Source organism: Gymnoscopelus microlampas (assembly GCF_963454915.1).
Source record: "Gymnoscopelus microlampas genome assembly, chromosome: 13".
NCBI classification, from domain to species: Eukaryota; Metazoa; Chordata; class Actinopteri; order Myctophiformes; family Myctophidae; genus Gymnoscopelus; species Gymnoscopelus microlampas.
The window spans coordinates 31,659,409-31,681,521 of record NC_139950.1 but is presented as its reverse complement, the minus strand read 5'-3'; the positions used below and the strand labels follow the sequence as shown (position 1 = coordinate 31,681,521).

Below are 22,113 nucleotides of genomic sequence, written 5' to 3'. Positions count from 1 at the left end.
AGTGATTTACGGAGTCCTGTGTCACACCACACAATGCGTAATGAGTTGTTTTGATTCCGCACCGGCACTGTCCGCACTCAAGAGGTAAACAGGTGGTTTACGAGCGAGCGTTAGCCTACTGCTAAAATGTCAAAGAGACAAACAAAACGGTTAACTTTTTTCAAACCAGTAGTAGTAAAGTAAGAAGTAGGAATATGGAGGAAGCGGGCTCTATGGATGTTGTGTGGGCGGTTTTCAACAGATAAACTGAAAGGTAAGAATACGTTGTTTATTGCTATTTTCTGTTGTGCAGTGTTTTGATAAGGAACGATGTTTGTGCTGTGGAATTATGAGTGTTTGGCAAGTGAAAACGTGTGGAGTTGTATGGGCTGCAGTCGCTGCACTGTGGGCATAATAAGCGCATCATTGCTGTTAACCGTAGGCTATAGCACCATGGACAGTCAGCGAGCGGCGCTGTTTGTTGTGTGTGTAGCTGTGTGTGTGTGTGTGTGTGTGTGTGTGTGTGTGTGTGTGTGTGTGTGTGTGTGTGTGTGTGTGTGTGTGTGTGTGTGTGTGTGTGTGTGTGTGTGTGTGTGTGTGTGTGTGTGTGTGTGTGTGTGTGTGTGTGCGTGCGTGCGTGCGTGTGTGTGTGTGTGCGTGCGCGCGCGCGTGCGTGCGTGTGTGCGCGCGCGCATGTAGTTGCTGCGCGATTGACAACGCGTCACTCAGTTTAGGCTTTATTTTTAAAATAAAACTTTCAGTCCTAATTCAATTCCCCCTCCATTGAATGGAAACTACATGGAGTGAGGACAAGAGAGCCTGTGAGAGAGACAGGAGGGGAGACCTTTGTCTTGTGGTGACGTGACGTTACAATTTACATGAGAAGACAGTTAGTCAACACCTCTGTGAGAATAAGATTACTGTGTCTAAATGGGCAAGCATATGATTCATGGACAAAACACACAAGAACATGACAAATAAATACACCCATAAACAGGACAATTAATCAAACTGTATCTGCTGCCTGTCAAGTTTGGTTGGACATATTATTACTTACTATTTCTGTTAGCCACAGTGAGTTCTTATTACTGTACACAACTCATATTTATGTTAGCCACAGTGAGTTTTCCTTATTACTGTACACAACTCATATTTCTGTGTGTTAGCCACAGTCAGTTTTGCTTAATAATGTACACAACTCATATTTTTCTCTTAACCACAGTGAGTTCTGCTGTGTGTGCTGTGCATTGTTCTTAGAGTAAAAAAAAATGGACCTGATAAATGAATGTTTCATCTTCTTTTTTTTTGATACACCACCTCTGATGTTGAATAATTCTAGTGATGTTTGATCATTTATGTTTTCAATTTTATCCTTGAAAATAGAGACATTTTTGGCTGCATTTTTCTTTACTTTATATTTTCATGTTTTTGTTCAATTTCTTGTAATTCTGATGTGGTGCTTTACCTGACACACAAAGACAAGCTACATGGTGTCATAGGATTCTGTTAACAATAAAAATATGATTTCTCAAATATGTCAGATATTCAGATTGATCATTCCAAATTGATACATTGACTACCAGTGTTCTGATGGGCCACAGTATGTGCCAATGTTACTGCTAATGTTATACTGGGTGAATAAATGTAGGTGAAAAAGATTATAAAAAATGCCTCACCAAGGTTAAGGCCGACAACAACTAGAAATAGCCATTCATGCCTTCATTTCCTCACGACTCGATTATTGCAATTCCCTCTACACGCTTAGAGCAGGTGTAGAGGGAATTGCAATAATCGAGTTGTGAGTCAGGCGCCTACAGCTGGTCCAAAATGCCGCGGCTCGCCTTCTCACTGGCACAAAAAGACGTGAGCACATCAATCCTGTCCTGGCCTCACTTCACTGTCTCCCTGTCAATTTTAGAATTCATTTCAAGGTCCTTTTATTTGCTTTTAAATCTCAAGATGGGCTTGCTCCACTATACCTCTCTGAGCTCATAGATCCATACACTCCAGCCAGGGCCCTAAGGTCTGCTGATCAGTCCCTACTGATCGTCCCAAAGACCAAAAAAAGAACCAGGGGTGGCCACGCTTTTGCTGCTGCCGCCCCCACGCTTTGGAACGACCTCCCTCTCCCCATCCGTTCTGCCCAGTCCATTGGGGTTTTCAGATCCCTCCTAAAAACCCACCTATTGTCTTTGGCTTTTAATTGTCCTTGATCTGCTGCTATTGTGTTCTAATAATGCACTGTATTTGTCTGTGCGCCAATGGGCGCTTATTGATGCGTTGATGCTTTGTTTGTCTTAACCTTGTACAGCACTTTGGTCAGCTTCTGTTGTTTTAAATGTGCTTTATAAATAAAGTTTACCATAAGGGTCCATTTGGGCCTGCCGTCCCCCTGAGGGGCCTGGAACCACCAACCTCCGGCGCCACACAGCTTGTATGGAGGACAGAGAGACATGAAGACACACCATGGAGACAATGAGAGACTGATCAGTAATGTGGTGGACAGTAATGGATAAAAGCGTCTGCTAAATGACTGTAATGTAATGTAAATGTACTCGTGCGTGTGTGCGTGCGTGCCATAGATTCAACATCGGCGTTCCGATTCCACAACCTGAAAAAAAAGCTGCATAGCAACATCTTTGACCACATCAGCACACATACGACACAATCACACATACGCCACCAGCAGCGTCCAACAGCATACGCCACATCCAACAAACTGCAGCATGAGCTGCAGCATCCAGCAAAGATAAAGGATTTTTTTTTCCTACTTTGAGGTGTCTTCAGAGGAAACCCCCGGCGGACGGAGGTCTTTGGCGGAGACCACCAGTGGAGACCGCCGTGCGGTGACCAGAAATCTGATCACTCAGCGATCAACCACAGTGGAGGTCCACCGAAGACCAGGGTCAACAGCAGCGGAGGAATCCCCCCCATGCGGACGAATCCATGGATAGAGCGAGATCTCCATCTCTAAAGGGCATCCTCGGGTTGAGCCTTCCAGCGGCGTGAGAACCTCAGTCTTCTGGGCATTTAGGGTACAAGAACAATCTCAGCACATTCTGTGTCTCCACTCTGAGAAAAAAAGAAACAAAGAAACAAATATTAATTCAAGTGACCGAGAGCCAAATATACGTGTAGTGCAGTGGTTCTCAAACTTTTTCATGTCAAGGACCCCCAAATTGACACTTATTTAGCCTGCGAACCCCCATTTGAAAAGATATGTCAAGGACCCCCATAAGAGAAGATTTGTACAGCTCTAGCAGCGATTTTCAACCATTTCAAGGACCCCCAGTTTGATATGCATTAGGGCTACGTACGTACCCCATTTAATGGCATTTCTATCTCTGGGACCCCAATTTATATTGTAAAATCAATGTTAATATAACTCTGAGAGTGTACAAATGGAACCAAATGGACCTGTTAGGGTCCATTTGGTTCCATTTGTACACTCTCAGAGTTACAGACCCACCCATAAGGGTCACTTTGGTTCCTACCTATCATTTAGCTGGGGACCCCCTGGAACTCCCTCAAGGACCCCTGGGGGTCCCCGGACCCCACTTTGAGAACTAATGGTGTAGTGTATCCTGTCACAACATACACAGCCTAGCGTATCAAATCAAACTTTATTTATAGAGCACATTTAAGCTATTGTGCAGGGGAATTTAGATTCATCATAAAATATATTTTTTAAATATTCTTAAACATTTGTATTTCTGTACATTTTTCCATTGCATTACAAAATACAATGATAATGCATAGATTGAGCATTGAGTTATTGAGTAGTAGAACAATGGTTCCCAAACTGGGGGTCAGGACCCGCAGGGGGGGACCCCCCCAAATTATTTTATGGGGTCCCCAGATGATAAGCTTAATGTGCAACATTATGTTCTCACTCAACGGTAAACAAACCAACATACAGTATAAGTGTATACAGCAGGGGTCTTCAACGTTTTCAGCCCAAGGACCCCCTAGCTGAGAGAGAGATGAAGCAGGGACCCCCTAGCAAAGAAAGAGATGATGCTATTTTTGGCTAAAGTTCTCCTCAGAAAAGGGATGCTAAGGTTCAAGTGGATAAGGTAAAAAAAAAAAAACATCACACAAAGATTTGGCGGACCCCCTGCAGTAACTCCCCCCCTAGGGGTCCCGGACCCCCTGTTGAAGAGCCCTGGTATACAGGGTATCTGCACATTTATAAAGTAACAATTTAACGACTTTTAAGACCTTTTTAATACCTCTGAAATGACAAATAAAAATAAACTAATAATAATTACTGCGTCCAAAGTAACCAAATATACTATATTGTGATACATTCGCCAAATTGTCAAATATTACCTAATAAAGGCAAACATTTTGTAAATAGCCGATCTACAAGCTCACAACGCCTCGCACTGCGAGGCGTTGTGAGCTTGTAGATCGGCTACTTTCATAATATTTATCTGTGGAACCGAGTCAAACTGAACAAATGTCAAACTAAAAAGCAAAATTCAAATATGATTATGTTGGGGGGTCCCCAGTTCAAATATGATTGTTTTGGGGGGGTCCCCAGTTCAAATACTATTTTGGGGGTCCCCAGTTCAAATATTATTATTTGGGGGGGTTCCCAGCTCAAATATGATTTGGGTGGGTCCCCAGTTCAAATATGATTATTTGGGGGTGTCCCCAGTTCAAATGTGATTATTTGGGGGGTCTCCAGTTCAAATGTGATTATTTGGGGGGTCCCCAGTTCAAATATGATTATTTTGGGGGCGTCCCCAGTTCAAATATGATTATTTTGGGGGGGGTCCCAAATAACATAACATAATAACATTATATTATACTATTATCATAGGTATACCATTGTAAACTAATTGTGCGATTATTGGATTATTATTACATACTAGGTCATTATATATCATATATTATACATTATCTATAGCTTACAACATAACATGCACACGACACTTTTGTACACTTATGGCCCAACACAGAAGACCAAGCCCTGATAGACTGTAAACTGTCGGCTCAGACCTGTGTCCACAAAGTCAGTAACACACAACAGTGGGTTCATTTTAGTTACATTTCTTAATCCTTCCTTGAGTCCAAGTCCTGTACCCTTTTACAATGAGACTGTGGATGAGTGTGGGTAAGCGGTCCAACTAAGGTGGGACTCAGGGTGGTTGGACGTCACGCCCCTGCCATGCACAGCCCCCAGTGAACATGCCTCACAAAGTTCACTGGTAAGTTTATTCCATTATAGTTCATGATCACAATTTAGGAGGAGCCCCTCTGGTGGTCAAAATAAATCATTACACATCTCTCCAATTGGAACAGTTTTTGGGAAGTGATAGATAGGCCAGTGCACAAGAGCATTTAATTTGCCTTTTTAAACCTCTCCCATCAATAACAATACCTAACCCTAACCTCAGTAAAACTATGCCTAAACCTAACCTTATCCCTAACCATAACCTCAGTAAAACTATGACTACACCTAACCTTAACCCTAACCCTAACCTCAGTAAAACTATGACTAAACCTAACCAGAAGAAAGTATTTTCAGATGGGGTTCTGCGGCCAAATACATGCATAGCAAAATATGTTTTTTCAACAAACAAAAAGATATATGTATTCAAAGATTTGCACACATTTTCACGATTTTTCAAAAACATTGCAGATAGCGTGGCACTCTGTGCTGCGCTATGAGCTTGTAGACCTGCTATTTTGAATAGCCAAAGAAATGTAAAAATGACACAGGTGCGTTCCCGGTCTTAATGTGTTAACTGCAAAACACCCTGTGAGGGTACATTTTTACGCTCATGCATATCAAACTGGGGGTCCTTGAATTTAAAAAAAGGTTATAAACCCACTGGTCTATAGCATTGGTTCTCAAAGTGGGGTCCGGGGACCCCCAGGGGTCCTTGAGGGAGTTCCAGGGCGGTCCCCAGCTAAATGATGGATAGTTAGGAACCAAATGGACCCTTATGGGTCTATAACTCTCAGAGTTAAATCAACATTGATTTTACAATATAATTTGGGATCCCGGAGTGCTATACTTAAGTACAATTCTGAGGCGATGAGACGCGTTGTGAGCTTGTAGACCTGCTATTTTCAAACATTTTAGTTCTTTTACTTTTGGTACTTTAAGTACATTTTGATACCAATACTATACATTGTCTTCATTACAAGCTGCTAGAGCATGCTGTTGAGAATTTATCTGCATTTTTTTTTATCTGTTTCAGACTTTTCACCAATGGCCTGATGCGGAAATATAATATGTCCGGTGGTGGGCAGCAAAACAAGAGGGCGTTCATACATTAACAAAAGATATTTGTCACTGTCTTGCAGAAGCTGTTCGGGAGAATTTCGCAGAGGCAACAGAGGCCCAGGTCAGCGCATCAATGGCCGACCACTTCAAGCAGGCTCCAGCTCAAAGTGGTGGCCGGGGGGGGAGGGGGGGGGGGGGGTACAAGAGGCCAAGGACAAGGACCCGAAAATGACTTTATCAATTACTCACCCCATGGAAACTTGAAGTCATTGATTATTATTTTTGTCTCATTCATAAGCCAATAATTTGATGAGCATTCAATATACCAGAGCTGTTTCGCCAATACACAAGCAGCAAGTTTGACCATTATTAATATTATGTATCAGTCACTCTATCTACCTGATTTGTATGTAAATACACAGAGACAGAGCCTCACCTCGGCAGAAGGAGCCCACGTTGTCCACGCTCTGGCGACACACGCTGCACTGACGTTTCTTCTTGAACGTCTTCTCCTTGAAGACGTGAGGCTCCCCCTTCCCCGCCTGCAACGCACAAACACACACACAAATGTACACTGTTACACTACAGTACATGATGAGAAGTGCTGAATAAGTCTGTTGTGGCCAAGAATCCATGTTGGACCTGTTTCCAAGAGTTTGACTTGGCAAATGTACAATCTGTGCTGACATCACTCTCATGGTTTCTACACAGCATCTTAGTTTTTCTTTGACAAGGTGACAAAAAAACGCATGCTGTGGACTGACCTAATCTCCTCTCATCAAAAGAGGAATAGAACAAAAAGGGAAAGAAAGGCTGTACAGAAACATAAGGAGAAGTATGCTATTATTATTGTCCTGTGACAGCAGCTCTATGTCTGAGGTGGAACAAGGTGTGCGTGCGCGCTCTTTCTACCTGCCTGCTGTACCTCTGTTCTGGTTGTGTAACTGTCTTCTAGTACTAATCCTTGTGGTTCCCGTCCAGACCACCATAATCCTGCATATTTGTGTGTGTGTGTGTGTGTGTGTGTGTGTGTGTGTGTGTGTGTGTGTGTGTGTGTGTGTGTGTGTGTGTGTGTGTGTGTGTGTGTGTGTGTGTGTGTGTGTGTGTACTGTGTACGTGTGGCGTGTGTATAATAAACTGAGTGTGTGTGTGGGGAGGGATCAGAATGTGTATGATAGTCAAATATATATGTGTGTGTGCTTGTCTATAGCAAAGTGTACCCACAAGTATAGTAAAGTTCAACAAATTGTTATATCTTGGTTTGGTTCTTGACTCTTACCTGCACCTCTCCATTGTTTCACTCAATATGAGGTGAAAAATAAGTTAAGGAATAAAAAAAGTTCAATTTTGAATAATTGTTGAAACATGTATTGTGATTGAAATATAGTTGAGGGAGTTGAGGGATAGTTCTGTTCAAAGTAGATCAATTTTAACAAAAATACATTTATTTATATCCTGTTGTACAGTATAAATAATTATGACATTAGTGTTACACTCAAAGCTATTTAAAATATCCAGAAAGATAACAAACATAATGTAAATAAATTGTCAGAACATCCTGGGACTACATTACCACATTTATCAAGGTAAGCATAACAGGCTAAATTTGGTCCCTTTAGTATTTTTTTAAAATAGAGAAGCTGGATCTGCATTAAATATTGAGGCTGTTAAATGAATATATGTCTTGTAAAGGTAGTAAAGGTTTAAAAAAAAAGGTTATAAACCCACTGGTCTATAGCATTGGTTCTCAAAGTGGGGTCCGGGGACAGTTAGGAACCAAATGGACCCTTATGGTTCTATAACTCTGAGTGTACAAATGGAACCAAATGGACCCATAAGGGTCCATTTGGTTCCATTTGTACACTCTCAGAGTTAAATCAACATTGATTTTACAATATCATTTGGGATCCCGGAGATAGAAATGCTGTTAAATGGGGGTCCGTAGCCTATAATGCATGTCAAACTGGGGGGTCCTTGAAATTAAAATGGTTGAGAATCACTGCTAGAGCCCTAAAAATCTTCTCTTATGGGGGTCCCTGGCATATCTTTTCAAATGGGGGTCTGTGGGCCAATAAGTGTCAATTTGGGGGTCCTTGACATGAAAAGGTTTAAGAACCACTGGTTCATTTAGACACTTCAGCTCAGAAATAACCAGACTGTTAATGAACCATTTACCATTTATTAACCATTCCCATATTAACCATTATCATATATGCAATGATATTGCATTCAAGTTTGGCGGTGTGACTCTGCTCATGTGATATTAAAAGATTCCCTGTGCAAAATGTCACAGATCTTCAATCACTTAAATGAACCGCCAGAGTTGCACTGTGGGTATCAGGGCGTGAGTAAATTAGCTTGTAGCGAATGAGAATGACAAGAGGTTGAACGTACTGACTTAAAGGAGTACGACTGTATAACTTGTTAGCGAATGGGGGGGGGGGGGGGGGGGTCCGGGGAGTGTGAATGAAGTATATCAACATTCTGCCTTCTGTGTCTACATGAACTATCGTTACACTGAATTGTATAGAGTCAGACTATAGTGTTGGACATGGGACTGACCTCTGAGCGGCACAGGGACCAGGCTTCGTAGCGCCATCGGTAGCAGGGTTTGGCGGGACAGGGTTTCCACTGCTCCATCTGGGAGGGGCACGCACGGCCTGTCGTCCCCCCTGAGGGGCCTGGAGTGGACCACCAACCTCCGGCGCCAAAGCTTGCCTGGAGGACAGAAAGACATGAAGACACACCGTGGAGACAATGAGAGACTGATCAGTGCTACTGTGGTGGACAGTAACGGATAAAAGCGTCTGCTAAATGACTGTAATGTAATGTAAATGTACTTGAGTGTGTGTGTGTGTGTGTGTGTGTGTGTGTGTGTGTGTGTGTGTGTGTGTGTGTGTGTGTGTGTGTGTGTGTGTGTGTGTGTGTGTGTGTGTGTGTGTGTGTGTGTGTGTGGGACACCACAAGGTATTGGCATCAAAATGTACTTTAAGTACCAAAAGTAGATAGTACTCATTATGCAGAACGTCCTGTTTCACAAGTTTTCAAATGTATAAAAATCTTTTGAAAATAGCCGATCTACAAGCTCACAATGCGACGCATTGTGAGCTTGTCAGATCTGCTATTTTCAAATGGCCGAAATGTATATAGGGCTGAAGTGTTTAATATATGGTTAGTAATAATCAAAATCTACAAAGTAACAAGTAACTTAAGTTTTCAAATACTTGTAGTGGAGTAAAAGTACAATATGTGTCTCTGCGTAGCAAATTGGAAAATGGAAATACTCCAGTTAAGTAAAACATGTACTCAAAGTACAGTACTGGAGTACATGTACTCGGTTACTTTACAGCACTGAATAGGCCTGTGTGTCACAAACACACAGCTCAATAAAACATATATATATATATATATATATATTTATTCACTTCATACATTGTTGCTTTTTACAAGTAACATAAAAGTGAAATGACTCGCAATTCCATCAATTATTTTAATTCTAAGCACTTTAATTAGGCAAACTCACCTTTTTAACACTCTTTTAACTTAGTTTTAACAACAAACACTCGGTCATGTCTTCTGTTTGCTGCTGCTGTGTGTGTGTGTGTGTGTGTGTGTGTGTGTGTGTGTGTGTGTGTGTGTGTGTGTGTGTGTGTGTGTGTGTGTGTGTGTGTGTTCTGTGTTGTGTGTGTGGGGCAGCCGCTTCATTGCCGCCTTCTGTCCCTTTGATGTCACCGACAAGCGGGCTTCGCGATGACGTCATATGAAGAGCGGGAATGAAATAACCAATCTACAAGCTACAAGCTTCTATAAATATACAAAGTAACTATAATTACAAATAATTGTAGTGGAGTAAAAGTACAATATTTGTCTCTGAGGTGTAGTGGAGTAGGAGTAAAAGTACTGAAAATTGGAAACACTCCAGTTAAGTAAAAGGAAAAAAAAGAAAAAAAAAAGTACACAACACTTGACTTGAGCACTCGGTTACTTTACAGTACTGACTATAGGCCTCAATAAAACACATATATTCACTTCACATCAAACAATGCTTCATACTGAATAGTTGTTGCTTTTAACCAAGTAACATAAAAGTGAAAATTACATGCAAGGTCATCAATTCATTTAATGTATAGGCCTACGCACTTATTAGCCAAACTAACAACACCTGTGGAAAACTCACCTTTTAGGAGACAATTCTCTTGTTTTGGGGGGTTTTCGTAGCTTGCTTCACCTCCCTAATACACACTGATAACTAACTCATAACCGTGTGCACTAATATTACAGTATGAGTTGTTATAGTTCACTATAATAGTCTTTTTACAAACTTTAACAAACATTTGATCGTGTGGCTTTGACGCCCTGAGCCGCTCGCGCTGTTCCCCCTGCTGGTCACTCCTGCGAAGAGCGTAGAAGAGAGTGACGTCACGCTTTGATCTTAAGCGCGGTCCGCTGTGGGCGTTTCTACCCCGGGTCACTGTAGCGGGGGTGCGGGGGGCTTTAACCCTTGCATTGTGAAAACTGCATCCACTTGTGGTGTTAGCGGGTCAAATTTGACCCGTGATTTAAATCAGCCCAAAATACTCAAAAAATAATTATTTTCATTATTTTTTTTCTCCCACCTCATAGCTGACTTGTAATGCATTCATATCCATGTAAACACTTTTTACATTATTATGTTGGGTTAGGGCTAGGGTTTCATCTTTCAATATATCTCGTTTTCTATTATAAAAATGTTAAAATTCACCCATTAAATTTCCTATAATGAAGGCAATGGATAATGATGTTATCTAGCTATAATAGAATAATTAAGAATAATAAATAAAACACACTTCCAAAAAAATGTATAAAACAAATACTTGTTTTCGTTTTTTAACTTTAAAAAGTGTCAATATTATTTAAAATAGTGACACTAGTGGTGTTAGGGTCCGAAATGACCCGTATACCATAGAAGGTAAGGAAGGAAGGGTTAAAAAAAAACATGCATGTTTTTTTTACCTTACTTATTTATTCTTTTACTTTTTTAACATTTAGTGTTTAGTCAAAAAACTTTAGTGAGACATTCGGCCGAATTTCTCTCTCTGCCTCTTCCTCTGACTCGCTCCCTCTAAATCCAGGTACAAATCTACCTAATCTAATCATTTATTAATGACGACATATCAATTATTCATCACTAGTGGTTCATTTGATGATAATGCACTACTAAATGCAGCAGGTGCTGAAATCAAAATCCAACCAAACGAAACCCCCCTACTTCTATGCTAGTCTTGGTTTATTCTATAACGTCAAACTAGTGTTGCCATGTCGGCTTAATATAAGCGAATTTGGGCTTATTTTTCTGTAAAGTAGTTTGTAAATATTGGTGGTTGTAGTTTTTTGGGCTTATAGTTGTTTCTAATGTGTAGCTGCTTATTTTGGCCTGTTTCCTAATTGATTAAACAACCAGTAGTCCTTAAACATTTTCAAGTCAAGGACCCGCAAATGAATATGTATTTGTCTGCACTCTGCGGACCCCCATCTGAACATATTTTATGTCAGGGACGGACCCCCCATACAAGATTTGTGTTGTTAATATGTTTTTAATATGAAATGCTCCTTTAAGACGAAGCGGCGCGGTGATTGGTTGGAGGTAAAGTGTTGCAGGAAGTAGAACTGGAGAAACTTGTGTAGAATGGATGGAGCCAGCAGTCAGCCGCTGAAGAAGAACACTTTATAAGTGAACGTTAACTAAATAGATTTTCTTCAGCGCGATACAAGGTACAAATGCGTTGCCATTATAGTACTGATGCAGATACTACATTAAACTCACCACCATTAGGCTAGCTAGTTAGCTAAAACGAAGCGCCCATGTGAAAGAAAAGCTAATATTCGGACAAGATAACCTCAGCTCTTTCACTTTAGCCTTTTTATCTTGCAGCATATTTTACGTTTAAAACATATATATTTTAAGCATTGTAGAGGATAGGCAAAGATAAACATTGCGTTTCAGCCTATTCACTTTTTCGGTCATTGAATTTGGATTTTGTGTGTGACTTGGTTGGATATGTATACATTTGTGATGATGATTCTTTGTTGTTGTAAGTCCACACAAGTGTGTTTTGATTTGTTGGAAACAAAGACCGAAAATAAACCATTTATTCATTCATTCATTCATTCATATTTAAATCAGCTATAGGCCTATAGGCAAGGTTACATCCTTTCCAAGAGTCATTGGAATTGAATGTAGACTATAGCAACTTGCATACCATTACTACTGACGTAGTACAATTGACACACAACTGACAGGTGTCATTAATTACCACAGAGTGTCAATTAGTGCCCAATCCATACTGTATGTTGCTCACTGGAGAAGATGTGGTCTGTGTGAAACTGGTAAAATGGAGATATTAAATATCTGTGTTTGGTAAAACTTTTACCAAACACACGTTTTCTGCCAGAACCTACACATGCCATGGATATGAAAGTAGATGACAATAGCTATTATATCTGACCCCAAATTGCAGCAATTAATTATTGGGTGAGAACATAATTATGCATGCAGAGCTACAACTTATGAAATGTATGTAATGTCACAGCTAGCTGTGGCTACTGGTACTAACGACACTACTGTAGTTGTACTACCTACAGTATGTGCATAATAAATCTTTGTTTCTGGATTCACTTTTTATTTCGTCCCAACAGATGAACAGAAGACCAAGAACCAAAGTAGTAGAGTATACAGAGGTGGAAACAGACCTGGAAACAGACCTGTGAGTGTCTATTTTGTTCTGTTCTGTTCTTTTATGTTCTATAAAACATATAGACTATAATAATAGAATATAGATCAGTCCTGATTTGTCATAGTATACTATAGATTACAGACACAAAATTGTCATTGGAATTTCTATGTGTGGCACATGGGGGTAATTAATCTGTTCAACAGGTCCTTCTCCCAGACACTGAGTAGTGAGGAGGAGGAAACTGAGGAATGGAAACCACCAGAGGCCAAGGTCCCCAGGACGACCACTGCTGCAGGGGAGAAAAAGGCAGTCGTAAAAAGACCTGCTAAACCCAAGGAACCCAAAGTGCCCAAAATTCCTAAGGAACCAAAGCCCAGAGCTCCGCGCAAACCCGCAGTTCCTAAAGAACCGAAGCCCAGAGCTCCGCGCAAACCCGCAGTTCCTAAAGAACCGAAGCCCAGAGCTCCGCGCAAACCCGCAGTTCCTAAAGAAACGAAGCCCAGAGCACCGCGCCAACCACGTGCCACCAAGGTCCCCAAGGAGCCCGCGGCTGCCACCGTCACTGGGGAAAAGAGGAAGAGGACAGATGAAGAGGTCCAAGGAGATAAGGAAGATGAGGGAGGGGAACAGACAGGCGGCCCCCCAGAAGGAGACAGAGTAGGAGAGGAGCAGCACAGTAATAATAGATTGAAGGAGGAGGTAAAAAAGCCTTTTAACTTGTCTTAAACCCTTTGATACTTCAGTCGATCGGGGTCCACTCCCCCAGGGGTCTTTAGTTGGCCCCCCTCCTTTTTTACTCTACACCAAATCTTCACCAAAAAATATGTCCCAAAATGCAACACATTGTGAGCTTGTAGATCTGTTATTTTTTCAGAATTTTACCTTTTATGACAAGCCCAGAATAGGCACATGTGGTTCAATAAGCCTTCATGTCACTACGGTATTCCCTGCTGATCGAATTCATTACTATAGATTTCAAACATTAAACACACTTTAATAATATTGATACTCTACACATTAAATCTGGCCCTATTATTAATCTGGCATTTTCATTTACAGATAATCAGATAGATAAGTTAAACAGTTTGTTAGATAAGTTAAACAGTTTGTTAAGATAACCTAGATCATTTAGCTCCAGGTGAATCACACGTTAGCGGTTAGATGGCAATACCCATGCTGTTCTTAACACATAAATGTTCTAAATACTGTACCGATAAATCACACATTCTTTGTTGCTGTTATGTCACTTATGGAATGTTTTGTTTAATCCTTTTCTTAATGTAACTTTACTGTTCTAACCTGGATTTGAACCCGGATCTCTGCTCTGGGGAGAAATTGAAGTTCAAAATTTGTGTCAAACCAGAAACAGGCGGGGGCACGGTGGCGCAGTCGGTAGCGCTGTCGCCTCACAGCAAGAAGGTCCTGGGTTCGATTCCCGCTGGGGACGCTGTGGGCGCTGGGGGCGTGTCTCCTCCTCCGCGTCATCAGCGCCCATACCCTAGGTGGGGTTGGCGAAAGGGCCTACTCTGTGTGGAGTTTGCATGTTCTCCCCGTGTCTCCCAGGGTAGTTAGTACCCTCACAAAAACATGTAGTAATCCTGGTCACTATACCGCCTCCCCCATGACAGCCGGGGCGCCTGATGGAGGGGAAGGGAACTGGTTGGAATAACGTGTTCCTTCCACGCGCTACGTCCTACCAGGGAAACTCCCCCCTGTCAGGTGACAAGAAGGTCAGTTGGCGCTCATGCACTGAAGGAAGCATGAGCTCGGCCCTGGCCTCCCCAGGCTGTGGGGGACTGGTGTAGCGCTGGTGTAGGGCTGGTGTAGCGCCCAGGATCACTTAGGAAATTGGCACCGGGTGAAAAAATGGGTTACAAAAATCGCGGGATAAAAAAAACAAAAACAGAAACAGGATTGTGTCAAAGTTCGTGTCCAAAATAGACACAGAATCTAAATATCTCAATAGAAGAGCAGGGATACCAAATACAACCACCGCAATTGTATGAGTTATTTTGTATTAACATACTGTACTCTATCGTACAGATTGGACAAAATAACATTCACAATTTATTTTTGCATAATAGCGCTTTAAGTACTTCCCCCCAAAAATGTATTAATTAATTTACTCACCCCGTGATGGCCTGATTACAAGAATTGACGCATGTATAACATTCCTTTACAGTGAATGAAGAATCCCAAAATAAAGAGAATAGAGTTGAAAAAGAACAGAATTGGAAAAAATAGAGGTCCATGATTAAAAACTGTAAAACCTCTTCAAAAGTCTGTTTATAAACTCCAAAACAAGTGTTATGTATCCAGATTTAAAAATCATAACTTTTTCATTGAAAATGTATTGTTTTAATACTTGGGGCTAAATCGTCTAATGCTCGAACGTTGCATGCGTGTGAACTGAGCTCCTGTGGAACCCCACAGGCATGTCCACCGGTGCGTTACTCGCTCGTGCATTAGACAGTTTACAATGGAAGTAGTTTAAAAAGTAGTTTTTGAAAGAACAGTATACAAAAACTTAATTTAGGGGGTGAAGGTCTCGTAACTGGTTTTGCTCTGTTTAGGGCATACCAGTATCATTTACTTATCAGCGATGTACTGAACTACACACACCATGGATTGATTTAGATGGCTTGGCTTCACAAAAAAGTTAGAATAAGTTATTGTTTTCTGAAGTCCACGTTTGTCCTTTGTTTCAAAGCAGACATTAAAGATATTGATGGTCTGTGACGTCTATTGCAGGTGTAGGCTGCCTCATGGCAATAAAATGACACATCCTTGCTCTCTGGTTCCCTCTTTTTCTTTGCTTATACCTCTCTTTCTATCTGACTCTGTCTCTGTCTCTCTCTGTTTGTCTGTCTGTATTTCTTCCTCTCATCATCAACCTTTATTCAAATACCCATCTATCCTTCCATCCCCCTCCACTGTTTCTTCACTCCGTCTCTGTGTTGGTCTCTCTGTCTCATAGAGGGTATCATTTAGGCTGTCACAGGGACCTCGGCAAGGTTGCTATGCAGGCGAGGGCTCGTCTGGATTGGCGCTGAAGGCCACGAAGAAAGAGGAGCCATCCGAGGAGGAGGACTTCACATTTGACATGCCCTCCCCTAAAAAACAGAAGTGTCCTGGCACCCCCAAGGGGCAATCCTCTGCACTGCCATCTTCCACTGCAGCAGGCCTAAAAAATGAACTCAACATGAACTGGGACCTCATAGAGGTATTTCACATTGTAATGTGTCCAATGTCAAAACGTATAACAATATTACTTGTTTCAATAATACAAAATATTAAAAATAAAAATTGCAGTAGTAATATAATATTACAATTACTGATTGGAGAAACGGGTCATTACCGCAAGAGAGCAATGTATTATTATTTTTTTGAGAGAGAAAGGATACAGTATGGGTTTGTAATAGAAAGTACTAAAATGTGTAGCGTAATAAGTGATTGCTCTGCTCTCATAAGTAATGTTGATGCTTTTGAAATGAGTATTTTCAGAGTATTTTCAGAAATATATATATATATATAAACATGAATTTCATGGAATAAATAATGAGTTTAAAAAAAGAAAGACAAGTAATTCATATTTTCGGAGTAACACACCCAGCAGTTGATGTGTTGCATGCAGAACCTGTATAAACCTCCAGTATGACTTATTCACTTTTTCATAGTTTAACTTATTGAGATATTCATTGTCACGGCAGCCTTGCACAGCCAGAAACAATTTTAGTCTGCAAGCATCCACTGAAAATCGATTGAGCATGGCAGCCAGAAGTCTAATTAGTGAACTATTGGAAGTGTTTTAGATGATGACAACAAGCAGCTCTGTACTGTAAATGACAACAATGGATACACTTGAAGATGTTACAGTGTTGATGGGTCAATAGAATTTGTTTTATTTTTAATTGATTGATGGCCTTTGTCGAGAGAGAAGATATTTGCGCTCTTCTCCTGACTGGGTTCAGCATGAGCTTTTATCAATACAGTAGGTTCCACTGGTTCATGGAGGCTCTGACTGTAAAAACTGATCAATTTCCCTGCTTTTTTTGCATTGACAGACGCCTGCAGCCAAATCAAAATGCTTATGACTTGCTTGACCAAAATTAGAGAAAACAAATTTATGATCGGGCTTTGCCAGGCTAGAGTTATGGCACACATTTTTCACTGGCACCACTGAGAAAAGTTAATTTCTTTTATGTCGTTAAAAATATTGGAGAAGTCAGGGTGTTGACCACATGATTAAAATGTCCCTGGTTTGATTCTGGCTGTAGACCTGTTAATGTCCTTCCCTCTACTCTAGCACACTACTGCATATACTTTATGGATCTGTGTGTGTGTGTCTTCCTCCTCTAGGTCCTTTCCACTCTAACGGTTGTGCAACGCTGGGTTTGTGTGAACATCGTGAAGCTGTTGAGGGAGGAGAACACTGTGCCGTTCATGGTGCGTTACCGCAAAGAAATGATCAACCACATGGATGCGGATGCCGTCCGGGATGTCCAGCTGGTGATGGAGGAGTTGTGGTAGGACTCTCTGGATTCTGATGCTGTGATTACAGTAGGGCTAGACAGTTGATTGCAAATGTATGTTTCATAATTATGTAATCTCTACACATCTCAGTCTCTCTCTCTCACATTTGTGAACAGAGCTATATCACATTGCAACTTAGAAAAAACAGCTACCAAAGCTGTTGTTAGAAATAGTAATACAATGCCCGGACCGCTGGCCTAGTGCTCTGGGAACTTATGTAGCCTGACAGCGCATTGCGGGTTCGAGTCCCGTTCCCGACGATCTTTGCCGTATTTCTCTCCCCGTCTCTCTCTCCCTGTTTCCTGTCCATCTCCACTTATACTATCAATATAGCCCCCCCCCCCACCCCCCCCAAAAAAAAATAAAGAAATAGTAATACACATGTAGGCAAGGGTAGACTGGTACAAAGCCTTTGAAACTAATAGCAGTCAGTAATCTTTCAGGATTTTGGTGTCACTTGATATAAAGCTTTTTGGGGAAAATGGCAGCAAGTATTTAAAATAGTACACAAATAGCAGCAGTTTTTGAAATGTATTTAACCCATTAAGACCGGGAGCGCATCCGTGTCATTTTAAGATTTCTTTGGGCTATTCAAAAATAGCAGATATACTGTACAAGCTCGTAGCAAATGCAAATCTCATGCAAATTTGCTCATGCAAATCTTATATATATTTTTTAAAGCATTTGGTTTTACTCAAATATTTGCTTCTGGGGATTCCACAAAATGTCTTCTAAACAGTTTTTTGAAAAAAACGTATGTTGCTAAATCAGTGGTTCTAACTCTTTTCATGTCAAGGACTCCCAAAATGATATGTATTTGGCCGGCAAAATATTTCACCCCCCAGAACTTAGTAAATACATGTATTAAAAAAAAAAATAGCAGATCTAAAAGCTGAGCTTGTAGATCTGCTATTTTTGAATAGCCAAAGAAATCTAAAATGACAGAGATGCGTTCCCGGATTGAATGGGTTAAAGGTAGTTGCTCTGTTCATAATAAGTAGTTCTATGTCTGGGATCAACTCGGTACAGATACTGCAGGAATACACATACTGTATGATTAGTAGTCCTTAAGGTGGTTGTATCCAATTGGACATCCGTCTCCTGTCACAACATCTCACAAATCTTGCTGTTGCCTTTATATACATAACTATTTGCAAGTTAACTGATATTGACATCAGTTATAAAGGATCAGCAGGTAATAATTGAACATCGAATGATGTACTTTTTCAGAGCAATGTCTACTGCCTCGCCATTACAAAATGATTAATAACCAGAACACTATACTCAGACATCAGTCACAGAATTCATTACATACCATTTGACCAAAGTCAAATGGAGGAGAAACATGCCTCATGAGTCATGAGTAGGCTGTATAGTCTGAAGATCAATTTCCCCAACTCTAAGGGATAAATGGTTCAACACAACAGTAGTCTCAAATTACTAGACCACAATTTTATGAAACAGCTGTGTAGGCATCTTATCTTTTTTCAAAATTGGACAAAGAAGTGGAGTATTTTGCAACCAATCCCTGGAGGAAAAAAACAAAACACCGCTTACTGGCAGACATGTCTCCACACTACTTTTTAGTGCTGAGTACAGAGATTGAGAGAGGAGTCACACAGTGCCAGATAAAACTAAATTGGTGCAGAAGAAGAAATATTTAGCATAATTTCCTGAGTTTAGTACTGATAGCATTCTCACCTCAAAGGAACCACACCACAGTCTTGGAAGCGGACAGACATACAGTAAACAGTGGTGAGAATGTGAGATCGAGGTGTTTTGGTTCAACATTAAGATTAGAGATGTCCCAATTTATTTAATTTCCCCTTTTGTTTTGTTTGGCCATGATCAGAGTAAAGTATCTGCCAATACCTAGTCATGATCCAATCTTTATAATATCCTACAGTACATAAACTAGCTGCAGAGTGCACACAAAGTTAGTAAAACAAATACAATGTAGACATCACTTGTTTTTCATAATGGAGTACAAGAACGTCGGTACTATAAACTGAAACATTAGATTCGATTTTAAAAAATGAGGTCCGGGTCGACTTGGCTGGAATTCCCTTATAAGATTATATTTTCACTGCACACATTAGCTCCTGCTAAACGGTAAACAGGCACTCGCTGCCACAAGTTGTTGGTAATGTCTGTTTATATGACAGCTGAGCTGACATACATGTAGACTGAGCACAGTGGGATAGAATGTACAAAACCTAATATGACCATTCCTTTTTTTTTATAATTAAGTTTTATTCCATAATTTTGCAATGATACATCACATGACTATATATGTGAATACATAGTTCATGACTTTGCATAGTTACATTTACCGGTAGATTTACCAGTGGTTTCAAGGTCAGTGCTTTCTTGTGGGTTTTCTATTTTTTTAAAACATCCCCTTCGGCTATCCTCCTACTTCCTAGTACCCCTTCCCTACCTCCCCACCCACCTGTCCACCCCCAAAACTAAAAGAAGAGGGAAGGGAAAACTAGAAGAAAGAGCATTGAGAACAGAAGAAAGGGAAAGAGAGAAAAAGAAGAAAAAGAGAAAGAGAGAAATAAATAAAAGAAAAGAGTGAAAACAGCATATTGACTCATCCTCAAATGGTGCATGCGCCTCATGTGTTGCAAGTACCTCACAATCCACACCCCCCAGATTCCTATCCAGTGGCAAGTCTATTGCTGGCCACTAGATGGTGATAGAAGTCAAGCTATAATCCCGGGGAGAAAGTCTATGTGAACAGTATTTGATTTTTATACTTGAATGCCATGCTGTTGATGTATATTGTTTTAATTACCGATCTGGTCTGTGTGTGTGTGTGTGTGTGTGTGTGTGTGTGTGTGTGTGTGTGTGTGTGTGTGTGTGTGTGTGTGTGTGTGTGTGTGTGTGTGTGTGTGTGTGTGTGTGTGTCTGTGTGTGTGTGTGTGTGTGTGTGTGTGTGTAGTGCCCTAGCGAAGAAGACCCAGTCTGTGATTCAGACCCTGAAGAAAGACGGTATTCTGACATCTGAGCTAGAACACAACCTGAGGAGCTGCAGATCTGCTGATGAACTAGACCATGTGGTTGGTTGGACACACACACACACACACACACACACACACACACACTCAAGTAAGTAAACACAATTAACAAGCTTATTTTGTGATCACAGTTACAGTACAGTCTCAAAGGCCTTTAAAGGCCCACATTTAATAAAAGGGCACCACAATGAACTGCTGAGAAAAAAAAGAAAAGTGGTAAAGAAAAGGAGGAAAGCTCAGGAAGGATGAAAAAAGGGGAGCCCCCTTTCAGAGCAGACTGGCATGCAGGCTCACCGAGTAGGCAATATTCAAAAGCAAAATAGTAACAAAGATTGTATCTATACTACTAAAGACATATTATTAATAGTAACAAATTATACCAAACTAGAGTTTCGGGGGGCTACGCCCCCCTCAACCCCAGCCGCGCACGGGGCCCAGTGGGCCGCGTGTATATTGGGGTACTGAAATTGCTGGAGTCAAACTGTGGAAAAGTAAAAAAAAAAAAAGAAAAATGTGAAAAAAATATATTTTTGATGTTTGAGGGGGACCCCCGCGGACCCCCTGCTGGTCTACGGACCCCCTGTGGAGTGTTGGGACGCGCGGGGACCCCCCTGGAACATGGCGGTTAAATTGCTGGAGTAAAACTGTGGAAAAGTTAAAAAAAAAAAAAAAAAAAATTGAAAAAAATATATTTTTGATGTTTGAGGGGGACCCCTGCGGACCCCCTGCTGGTCTACGGACCCCCTGTGGAGTGTTGGGACGCGCGGGGACCCCCCTGGAACATGGCGGAGCCCTTTGGTGTTTTTTTTTTTTTCATGAAGGTGGTTGCTTGTTTCTGGCGCTTGTTTTTAGAGGACCTGGCAACCTGAACTTGGCAACCCGAGTTGTTTGTTTTTGTGTTTGGGATGAACATGGCACGTGAAGGACGGACATAGTGTGATCGAGACATGAGTGAAGTGAAAGTAACGGCCTGGGTGGAACAAAGGAGGTACGTAAGAAGGGGGGGGGGGTTGAAGCAAAGGAGCTGCGTGTGTGTTGGTGTGGAGGAGATGGGCAGAGTGCAATGGCAGCGCAAGCCAGCGCATGCTGGCGGTGGCGTTACACCAGAAATGGTGCCTGGAGAAAATGGTGACCAAAAATTTTTTTGGGAAAAAAAGGAAAAAGCCCCCGCACCGGCTGCCTGCTGTTGTGGTGATGAGGTCGTGCGCACGGTAAACGGTACGAAGCTGCCTCCCCTTCCGTTTTGTCCGACATTTGGTGAGTAGAATTAATTATGTTGCGCGGTGGAAAAGGTGTAGTGATCAGTGAGATGTCCCCTACGCGAGGCGTAAATTCAGTGCGGGCGCCGTGGCGAGTCAGTTGGCGACATGTGGTCTGGCGGTGCGTTGTTTATTCGATAACAGAGCTGTGGGGTGTCGCACCCAGGGTGCGGAAGTTGCTCGCCATTTATATAGTTAGATAGTTTTAAGTAGTAATTTAAAATGACAAAAAAATGAGGCAATGAGGCATACCAAAGTGTCTGTGAAGTTCACAACGCAGTAGTTGCCATAAACTATGGTGCTGTCTTATGCAAATGAGTTGAGGTCATACAGAGGTCCTGTGGAAGGCCATGAGTGGAGTTTTG

General features: G+C 41.3%; 2 protein-coding genes across 2 annotated transcripts in view; one reads left to right on the top strand and one right to left on the bottom strand.

Annotated features, from left to right (window-relative positions):
• The window catches only part of LOC311059179 (uncharacterized protein), a 431,271-nt gene that overhangs the window by 79,055 nt on the left and 330,103 nt on the right, over positions 1 to 22,113 (bottom strand). The window lies entirely within an intron of this gene.
• Positions 11,876 to 22,113, top strand: part of srbd1 (S1 RNA binding domain 1) — a 91,791-nt gene continuing 81,553 nt past the window's right edge. Inside the window, exons 1-6 of the mRNA XM_084076588.1 lie at positions 11,876 to 11,971; positions 12,896 to 12,963; positions 13,137 to 13,632; positions 15,911 to 16,156; positions 17,293 to 17,459; positions 20,414 to 20,531. Coding sequence (XP_083932714.1) covers positions 12,896 to 12,963; positions 13,137 to 13,632; positions 15,911 to 16,156; positions 17,293 to 17,459; positions 20,414 to 20,531 — 1,095 coding nt within the window. The 5' untranslated portion in view covers positions 11,876 to 11,971. The remainder of the gene's footprint in view (positions 11,972 to 12,895; positions 12,964 to 13,136; positions 13,633 to 15,910; positions 16,157 to 17,292; positions 17,460 to 20,413; positions 20,532 to 22,113) is intronic.